The sequence below is a fragment of the Thermomyces lanuginosus genome (genome assembly GCF_041956635.1).
Source record: "Thermomyces lanuginosus strain ATCC 200065 unplaced genomic scaffold VTN49scaffold_42, whole genome shotgun sequence".
Lineage (NCBI taxonomy): Eukaryota > Fungi > Ascomycota > Eurotiomycetes > Eurotiales > Trichocomaceae > Thermomyces > Thermomyces lanuginosus.
In genome coordinates this window covers 127969-137740 of record NW_027192376.1, presented here as the reverse complement: position 1 = coordinate 137740, position 9772 = coordinate 127969, and the positions used below count along the sequence as shown (strand labels likewise).

Below are 9772 nucleotides of genomic sequence, written 5' to 3'. Positions count from 1 at the left end.
AAATGCATAAATTAACTCGACGTGGAGGGAAAGCCCGCTAAGAGGACTCAAGATTCGGAGGGACATACCCTTGTCACCAATGGACCCAAATAGCGTCCCCCTGTTACCATTTTGGCAAGGATGCAGCAACGCCGTCGAGGAACCAAGATGAACTGCTTATCCACTTGCGCATATTAATAGTGAGCCAGGCTACCAAGCGCTGGCCACAGAGGAATCGGGTACAAAGACTTTGTTCGGTGTTGTGGCCCGCCGTTTGCTGCTGCTCAAGAACGGCCGTGCATACACCACACGAGCATTCAATACTTTTTTCAGGGTTGCTAAATGCGTGATTGATCTATCATTAGTCTTCCTAGAATTTGACGGAGGATTATCCCACCATGACGGGATCATCCACTCAAGAGCAGACAACCAACACCACAAACAGCGCCGTAGCAAATGTTGCAGTGGACACCTCGGTACGATAACTATCCCTCCGTTGGAGTACCTCGAGAGTATATTGTTTACTTGAGTCGGACAGTACGAGAACGATTCCGCGTATGGGGATGAACTGTACGTGATGGGACACCATTGGCGTTCCGCATCCCAGAGCATACTGACACATGTTCATCAATGTATAGATCGTCGTACAGCGCATCGCTGACCTCATCGGTGCTGGACTTTCGCCAAGAGAACGGGCGGCGCTACCATAATTTCCGCGATGGATGTAGGATCTGGCCTCTTCTTGCTCGGCCATTCATGATCCTGTAAACTGATCGTTGTTTTTCTAGCGTACCTTCTCCCAAACGATGAATCGGAAAGCGACCGTCTGGACATGTTTCACGAGCTTTGTCTCCAGTTGCTGCATCAAAAACTATATCTGGCACCGATCAAGAATCCGCAGCGGGTAATCGACCTAGCGACGGGGACTGGTATCTGGGCAATTGATTTTGGTAAGTTTGTTCGTTGGGTTTGGCGGATGTAGTAGCGCAGTACACGGATGCTGACACATTAGTAGCGGACCAACACCCCCAGGCCGAGGTAAGAACACGATCATGAGCCACCCAGATGGACAGAATACTGAGACCGCATCTGTTTGTTCCAGGTGATTGGCTGTGACCTGAGCCCGACTCAGCCATCTCTGTCAGTTTGATCCAAGAATTCGTGGCGGATTCGCTCAACTAACGGGCTTTGGCAGGGTCCCTCCGAATGTGAAGTTCTTGGTAGACGATATCGAGTCGGAGTGGGCGTATGAGAGCAACCCATTTGACTTTATCCACGCACGATACCTGGCCATCTCAATTAAGGACTTTGGGAAACTGATCAAGGAATGCTACCGGTATGACAACGAAATCTCTCTCTGCTTTCTTTCCTAACCTTTAACGGGAAACAGATCAGTCAAACCCGGCGGCTGGGTTGAATTCCAGGACTGGGATGGCTACCCCGTCTCTCCGGACGACAGTCTCAAAGGGACCTCGCTCCAACGATATTACGATGAAATCTACAGCGCGTTTGAAGGGGCCGGCTACGAGGTTCGTCCCGGGCCCAAGTTGGAGCAGTGGTTCAAGGAGGCCGGCTTCGTGAACGTCCACGTGGAGCAGTTTGTCATTCCGTACGGCGTCTGGCCAAAAGATCACCATCTTGTCAGTTTCACACTTTTGTCTCCAAACAATAAATCAAATAATACTTCAATACTGACCTCTCGGAACAGAAGAACGTCGGCGCCTGGAACCAGGCGCAGTCTGAAACGAACGGCTTCGAGGCGGCAGCCATGGCACCCTTGACGCGGTTCAAGAATTGGACCAAGGAGGAAGTCGTTGTTCTTGCCAGTAAGGCCCGCGCCGACGGCCGCAATCGCAAAATTCACATGATGTTCAACTTGTGAGTTTCCCTGTAGGTTTTTAGCAACACTTCCTGATACGAAACTAACCATGAAAACACCCGCAGCTATGTTGTCTACGGGCAGCGGCCCGAGAATTGACCAAGGTGGGATCAGTGATGATTTCCCGCCAAGTAATTGACTCGCCGTCCCCGGATTCGTGGAGGTTGGTGTTTAGTGATTTTCTCAGTGCCAATTTGACGGATTCACTGTCAATCAAGCCCTCGTTTAAGTATACCATGGTTGTTGTCCCTATCTGAGTGTCGATTAATTCAGAATGAGAAAGACACTCAGTAAGTAGAAGTACTCGGTTTCCGTACCCTGGTGTACCTGACATGTAAGTCGAGCCATCGACGGCCAACGCAGACTAAGCAGTCAAGGTCCGCATAACTGCAAGTCGACAGATCAGCAAGGATGTACCAAAGGTTTCCATCGAGCACATCCGATGATGCCAATCGATGCCAAAACTGTCAATGGTACTTAGTACTCCGTACATTCGGGCGTGGGCTACACGCGACGCACTTTCCATGTGAGTTGTTGAGCCTGACTGGCTGCCTATCATGTGGTATTTTATAATTGTCAAAGAGATTGGTGAAGAGATTTTGTCAGTGAAGGGTTTTCCCCTGATGGCCACTGCATTTCGGTCTTTACCGAGGCAGTCAGACTCTTTACAGCTCACTTCGTTTCCTGCCGGGGAAGCGGGAGTATTCTGCCCGGTTGCGCTGATTGGCAGATGGAATGATCTGCTGGAGGGGACGTGCGAATGAATGGGTGCATGCAGCGACCAATCTGGACTGGCCCGTGTACCTTGAGCCCAGTTGAATGCTTCCCAGTACTCCCCTTTGCTTGAGCAAAACGCAAAGTCGGATTTCGCACAGACCACTTCTGGTTGCTCCATCTTAGAGAAAGACTCCCCGTGTGACATGTCACCTAGTGCCCCGGCGGCCTTTATTACTTTTTTTGGCAAAGTTGCAGGAACACCGTCGGCGAACTAAGATGTGATGCTTATCCAATCGCGCATATATTAACTTGACGGCGAGCAGGGGTTCTGAGCTCTAGTCACAGAGGAATAAGCTACAAAGATCTTGTCGGCTGTTGCGTGTCTTGCGACTGCTGCTCTTGGATGGCGTTCGAGACGGTCTGGCATAAGAACTACTCTGTACAGTACGTCACTGACTTCATCAGTGCTTGACTATCGCCATGAGAACGGTTGTCGTTATCACAAATACCGCGATGGGTGTAGGGCCTGACCCTTTTTGCCTGACCTTCTGAGATCGCATCTGTTTGTTCCAGGTGATTGGCTATGCTTGAGCGCGACTCAGCTGACTGTGTCAGTTTGATTCAAGAATTTGTGTGAGCCCGCTCAGCTGATGACCTCTGTCAGGGTTCCTCCAAATGTGAAGTTCCTGGTAGACGACATCGAGTCGGAGTGGGCATATGAAAGCAACCATTTGACTTTATTCATGCACGATACCTGGTTATCTCGATCAGGGACATTGGGAAGCTGAGCAAACAATGCTATCGGCATCTCATGGGACTTTCTCCCTGTTTTCTTTCTTGACTGCCTAACGCAGAACAGATCAGTCAAACCCGGCGGCTGGGTTGAATTCCAGGACTGGGATGACTACCTCGTCTCTTCCGACGGTAGTCTCGAAGGGACCGGGCTTCAACGATACTACGACGAAGTTTATGGGGCGTTCGAGAAGGCCGGAATCGAGGTTCGTCCAGGGCCCAAGCTAGAGCAGTGGTTCAGGGAGGCCGGCTTTGTGAACATTCACGTTGAGCACTTTGTTACTCCATACGGTGTCTGGCCAAAGGGTTGCCATCTTGCCAGTTCCCCTATTGTCCCCAAACGGTAAGTCAACATATGATCCAAAACTGATATCTTTGTACAGAAGAAAGTTGGCACCTGGAACCAGGTGCAGGCCGAAGCGAGCGGCTTCGAAGCCGGAGCGATGGCCGCGGTGACACGATACAAGAATTGGACCAAGGAAGAAGTCATTCTTCTCGCTAGTCAGGCCCGTGCGGATGGTCAAAACCGCGACATTCACTCAATGTTCAGCTTGTGAGTAAAATCCTCATCACTTCGAAAGAACCATTGCTTGCTATTCGATGCGAAGCTAACCACGAATGACACTCGCAGCTATGTCGTCTACGGGCAACGACCCGAGAATTGACAGACTGAAATCTGGCGCAACAAAAGCCTCAAAATTCCCGATCAAAGCCTGCTAGGTTGTTGTAGGTTAAGCCACTAGGCCTTGTGTTACAATCCTACAAGTCAACTTGACTTGGACTCCAGTCCATCAGTTCTTATAAAGCCATCAATATTTCACGGTTTGTATCAGTATTGGAGGCATTGCGTCACTCATCCTTTCCCAGCATATTCTCTGCTTGTCGGGAGGAAACTGTAGCACTACCGATATGTATGCTTCTTATCTCCCTCTTCGCGCCTATTGACCAACATTCCATAGCAATACCAATTAGTATTTGTCTTCGTCAGTGAGTTATGGAATCTATCTACATTTGGGACCTTCCTGCGGCCTTTGCGGCTGTTTGATTACTTCGTTCCAGAGCACTTCTTTCTGGAAGAGATCGCAGTGAATTATCTCGGCTTGAGGCTTCGATCCGGCAAGCATCTACACATCCCAAATCGCACTGAAGTGCTACCGGCTCGGAAAGCAAAAGGGTGTGAGAGAGGTCATCCATTAGATTCTAAATAGTAGTGTGTCATCGACTAGGTTACATATCGCAGTCATATCTGTGGGCTCCAAGTCACTCTGAGTGGTCCAAACCCAACATTCCTCAATGATATCGCCGCAGACAAGGCCGCTAGTGTCTGGAAAATTGTCCTCACGAAATCGGTTCTGTGCTTCGGAACTATCGACAGCCTCATCTTCAAAAGGATAGCGACCAGTCTCAATGAAATAGATCAACGAGCCGAGACCAAAGACGTCATTAACAAAGTCTGGATACTCTTCGTGCTCTGGATGTCGAAAGTAACCCGATGGATACCCCGACGGCGGGTCCCCGTAATCGGACACAAGCATCGCGCCGGCAAAATCAGCAATTTTCAGGTTCAGGTGCGCATCGAGCAAGAAATTCCGCGGGTGGATATCGCTGTGGATGATCCCTAGTGCATGGAGGAGTCGCACTGCCTCTGCAGCCTGCCTTATCCATCGATAGCGCCGTCTGGAGGAGATGCTATCGCCGTGCCGTCGGATATAGGTCTCCAGGTCCCCGTTGGGCAGGTACTCGAGCGTGAGACAATATGTTTCTGGGTCATAGCCATATACCCGCGGAACACGTGGATGAGGGCCGATCATCTTGTAGATATCCGCTTCCAGCGCCACATATAGTCGGATGTCCACCTCTTCACTCGGGTTGTATGGGTTGGGGAGAGGCGTCTTCACCACAGTCTTGGGTGAGACGCGCTCGATGATCCCATGGGTCCCTTTGCCCAGAAATTCGCCCTTGGCTAGGTATATGACCTCGCCGTCCTCGGGTTCGGGGAGCTTGCTGACTTTCTCGGGTTCAATGAAGGTGTGCTTGACTTTGGCGCTGTCATACATGGGCGGCTCCTCGTTTGGATCCCAGTCTTTGTAACTGTCGATGGAATTGGAGTGAGAAAAAGTTCACCAGGGACAGAAAATAAGGGAGGAGCAATGGCTCTCTTACAGGTAATTTTGACATCGACCCATGATTTCGATTGAGTACTCCGTACAAATATGAGTACTAGTTGGTATCCCGTTCCACCTGCTCAGTCAAAGTCAAGAACTGAAAGCCGAAGCGCCAATAAAGTCTATGTCTGCATATAGTACAATCAGCAGCGAATGCAATTCAAGGCTCCTGTTAGAAGCGTACACTAGGAAATAAGTACAATCCTAAGGTTACTCAGGTCAGCTGTTCCCAACCCCTAAGCTTCTACGCGGGAAACGCGCAGCGCGTGAGTAGCCTAACTTGAGCCGATAAGATCACATGTGCTGATTGGCTCAATTGTCAAGAGGAGATTACATAAACCTCTACTTTTCAGTTGAGCTCGAAATGGAGATGAGGACGTCTAAACAAATCGCATCATACCATTCAACAGTCTACCAGTATCAATTACACGTAAATGCCCATATTCGTATCTTTCTTCTTCGATTGCACTTCGGCAATGGCGTCGACGTAGTGTTCGTGGTTGACCTTGTTCATGCCCTTGCGCAGCGCAATCATGCCGGCCTCGACGCAGACCGCCTTGAGCATGGCGCCACCAAACTCGTCTGTACTGCGCGCCAGTTCGGCCCAGTTGATGCTGTCGTCGACCGTCATCTTGCGCGAGTGGATCTGCAGAATCTGCGCACGCGCCTCCTCGTTGGGGAGCGGGAATTCGATTTTGCGGTCCAGACGCCCTGACCGCAGAAGGGCCGGGTCCAGCACGTCTACCCGGTTCGTTGCCGCCAGCACCTTGATCCGGTCGTCCGACGCGAACCCGTCCAGCTGGTTGAGCAGTTCCAGCATGGTTCGCTGCACCTCTCGGTCGCCCGACTTCTCCGAGTCGAATCGCTTCGTTCCGACCGCATCCAACTCGTCGATGAAGATGATCGACGGCGCCTTCTCCTTCGCCAGTGCGAAGCAGTCGCGCACGAGCTTTGCACCGTCGCCGATGAACATCTGCACTAGTTGAGGACCGGCCAGTTTCAGGAAGGTAGCGTTTGTCTGCGCGGCGCATGCTCGGGCTAGCAATGTCTTGCCGGTGCCGGGAGGGCCATACATCAATGCGCCTAATACCATGTCAGACCTGCGCAGTGCTTGTGTAATGGATGGAGAGTACATACCCTTTGGTGCCTTGATGCCAATCTTCTTAAACTTCTCGGCCTCCTGCATCGGCCACACGACGGCCTCGACAAGCTCTTCGATCTGCTTGTTCAACCCTCCAACGTCGGAGTACTTTTCTGTTGGTTTCTCATCCACCTCCATCGCCTTGACTCGGCTGTCATACTCGGCCGGAAGTGTATCCAGAATCAGATACGAGTCCTTGTTGACACCGATCAGGTCCCCTGGCTTGAGCTTTTCCGGCTCCACAAGACCGATCAGAGGGAGGAAGATGGTTTGACGGGTTGATGTCTTGATGACGGCGGACTTCCCGACCCGTGTTGCGTCGAGGTCGATATTTGCCCCTTCTTCGACCGCCTCCGCCTCAACGTCCAGATCGAGCAGCTCGACAACGTTACCGACGAGGTACGGTAATTGTCTGTAGCAAAGTACTCAATATCAAAATCGACACATTTTCTCCGTAAGAATCGCACGAACCTGTTGTTCTCGATCTTGTCCATATTATCCTTGATCTTCTCCTTCATGGCATTTTGCTCGTGCGTCAACCGCTGGTACTCGCTCTTCATTATTCGCAGCTCGTTTTCCAGCATCCGCCGTCGCTTGATGATGTCCTCTGTGCTTGATCGAAGAATTTCCTCGTCAAAAATATCATCCTCTTCCTCCTTCTTCTCCGCATCGGCGTCCTTCATGTCGGCATCGCCATCTTTGTCTGGCTTCTTGCCGTCACCGTCGCCCTGTTGTTGCTTCTTCTCCTGGTTCTCGCGTTCCAGGTCATCGAGATCTTCGAGTGTCGACATGGTGAAATATATTAAACGTAGGAAACCTTTAGGGAGATGGAGAAAAAGAAGTACAGAGGGGGAAGTCTGGAGTGCAAGCTGTAGCGGCGGCCTTATGCTGATGCTGTCAGCGCGATGAGCTCCGCCAACGCAAGCTGCTTGCCTTGGATCACGTGACTCTATGTCCCCTCGACCAATGAATCTCGACCATTCTTTCCTCGGTTGTATGATACAAGTAACAAGATCGCGAATGATCAGGATGAACAGACTAGGACTGAGAATTGCGTGCAATGCCGCCCGGGGTACATGGTGAGGCTTTACGCCACCTCTCTGATTGTACATTCGGCTGATCGTCGTCCTTAGCTACAGGTCCCCGCGCGTAGTGGCTACTAGCAGGCCCCTCTTGGGCAGATTCAATGCTGTATGTGATGCAGTCGCAGTCGAATAGATTGCTAGATTGTTCTGACTAAAGGCATTGTTAGACTAGTGTCTCCGCTCAACGGAGGCTCTTTTCGAGTTCTGAGCGGAGAGTCGGCTCCGGCGCAGAACCGCAAGAGGAAGAGGCTGGTCTGTACACCACTCGAAAGGTGTCGTCCAACGAGCATGAGACACTTGAGTGGTTCCTGCGGACTCGGCAGATACAAGTCGACCTTCCGGGAATTGAGAGATTGTGAGATTCCGAGGCCCGGTACTTGCATGGCCACTGATGCTGACGGTTGAACTCGGCAGTCCTCTGTTCTGGTTGAGGTGTGTCTGATGTGGTGAGATGCATATTTAGTAGCTGACCTTTCCAGGGACAACTGCCAGTGCTCTCAATGCATCCATCCGGAGACACATCAACGGACAGTGGATACATTCTCAGTACGTTTCCCCTTGGGTTCAAACAGGAATGAGACAGGCCACTGACGTAGAACGAAGATCCCAGAAGACATTGAGGTCGAAGACATCAAATTCGAGGAATCAACCATTACCATCAAGTGTACGTTGATATCATTGGAAGGGCCAAGGTATCTCTAACCTCGAAATAGGGTCCGATGGCCATACTGGTGTCTACCCGCGGGCATGGCTCAAGGCCCACATTTTCCCCGAAGCCGTGAAGAGATGGAATGGGCGAGGATATTCTCTCAGGTAGGTATTCGAAGGCTTCGCACAGTATTCTCAACATGACTCTGATCCTCTACATTATAGACCGTTTGAGTCTGTGCCGTCCAACTACAAATCGCTGCCGGCCGTTTCGTTCAACGATGTCATGAACAAGGAAGAAAGCGTTCTCGAGTGGTTGGAGAAGATTGTAAGTAATTATTACCTTCGGTAAAAGCCAAAACTGACTTAAGTAGATCAAATACGGCTTCTGCACCGTCACGGACGTCCCTGCGAATCCGGAGTCCACGAAAGCGCTCCTAGAGAGGATCGCCTTTATTCGAGTGACACACTATGGTATGCTTTTCAAAGGCACTCAGTATTGAATGGGCGGTTTTGACTGACAAACAACCAGGCGGTTTCTGGGACTTTACATCCGATCTGACAGTCAAGGACACTGCATACACGTCGGAAGCTCTCGGCGCCCACACTGACAACACTTACTTTACCGATCCATCCCGCCTGCAGTTGCTTCATCTGCTGTCCCACACCGAAGGCTCCGGCGGGGCCACAATCCTGGTCGATGGGTTCAAAGCCGCAGAGATCCTGCAGAACGAGGACCCCTTCCATGCCGAGACTCTTGCTCGGCTGCATCAGCCGTGGCACGCCAGCGGCAACGAGGATGTCTGCATTCAGCCTGGCCTAACTTTCCCGGTGCTCAACCGCGACCCTGTCTCAGGAGTCTTGTACCAGGTCCGATGGAACAACTATGACCGGGCTGCGGGTGTCGACTCGCTGGCTAGACAGATGAACTGGTACGCGGCCGCGCGGCATTGGAATGAGATTATCCATCGGCCGGATATGGAGATTTGGATGCAAATGCAGCCGGGGACTGCGTTGAGTGAGTACTCCCAACAGATATTGTGTTCGGTGCAGATGAGTTGCTGATGTGCTTTCCCAGTTTTCGACAATTGGAGAATGATGCATGGCCGTTCCGAGTTCACTGGGAAGCGTCGGTTGTGTGGAGGTTACAGTAAGTGTTCCGCTGCCGAATCCTTCGACGACTGTCACTGATTGTTTCAGTCAACGGCGACGACTTCGCTTCGAGATACAGACTGCTGAAATGGGGCCGGGAGACGACGTTGAATACCCTTGGGACTCCGGGTACCCAACACCGTATCTTCTAGCTGTATCGTATTTATCTGTATACAGCCATCGATAATAAATTGCATAGACATCATCACATGTC

At 51.1% G+C, this 9772-nt stretch overlaps 5 protein-coding genes across 5 annotated transcripts; 3 read left to right on the top strand and 2 right to left on the bottom strand.

Moving 5' to 3' along the window:
* Window positions 1-377: 377 nt before the first annotated feature.
* On the top strand, window positions 378-1957 carry VTN49DRAFT_6752 (uncharacterized protein; the record flags this gene model as incomplete). Its single annotated transcript, XM_069414945.1, has 10 exons — window positions 378-455; window positions 518-549; window positions 618-703; window positions 768-929; window positions 995-1017; window positions 1082-1119; window positions 1175-1315; window positions 1370-1619; window positions 1688-1857; window positions 1924-1957. 10 exons carry the CDS (start codon window positions 378-380, stop codon window positions 1955-1957), a joined length of 1014 nt encoding a protein of 337 aa, XP_069264792.1.
* A 1201-nt stretch (window positions 1958-3158) lies between these two features.
* On the top strand, window positions 3159-4032 carry VTN49DRAFT_6751 (uncharacterized protein; the record flags this gene model as incomplete). The annotated part of the gene is made up of 5 exons (XM_069414944.1): window positions 3159-3185; window positions 3240-3264; window positions 3440-3699; window positions 3751-3920; window positions 3999-4032. The coding sequence occupies 5 exons, from the start codon at window positions 3159-3161 to the stop codon at window positions 4030-4032; spliced, it is 516 nt and encodes a 171-aa protein (XP_069264791.1).
* Window positions 4033-4560: 528 nt separating this feature from the next.
* On the bottom strand, window positions 4561-5553 carry VTN49DRAFT_6750 (uncharacterized protein; the record flags this gene model as incomplete). The annotated part of the gene is made up of 2 exons (XM_069414943.1): window positions 4561-5458; window positions 5531-5553. 2 exons carry the CDS (start codon window positions 5551-5553, stop codon window positions 4561-4563), a joined length of 921 nt encoding a protein of 306 aa, XP_069264790.1.
* A 403-nt stretch (window positions 5554-5956) lies between these two features.
* On the bottom strand, window positions 5957-7464 carry VTN49DRAFT_6749 (uncharacterized protein; the record flags this gene model as incomplete). Its single annotated transcript, XM_069414941.1, has 3 exons — window positions 5957-6615; window positions 6670-7085; window positions 7145-7464. 3 exons carry the CDS (start codon window positions 7462-7464, stop codon window positions 5957-5959), a joined length of 1395 nt encoding a protein of 464 aa, XP_069264789.1.
* Window positions 7465-7693: 229 nt separating this feature from the next.
* On the top strand, window positions 7694-9710 carry VTN49DRAFT_6748 (uncharacterized protein; the record flags this gene model as incomplete). The annotated part of the gene is made up of 12 exons (XM_069414940.1): window positions 7694-7752; window positions 7807-7864; window positions 7926-8113; window positions 8173-8190; window positions 8238-8304; window positions 8362-8422; window positions 8472-8571; window positions 8632-8734; window positions 8781-8880; window positions 8939-9424; window positions 9485-9556; window positions 9607-9710. The coding sequence occupies 12 exons, from the start codon at window positions 7694-7696 to the stop codon at window positions 9708-9710; spliced, it is 1416 nt and encodes a 471-aa protein (XP_069264788.1).
* Window positions 9711-9772: the final 62 nt, after the last annotated feature.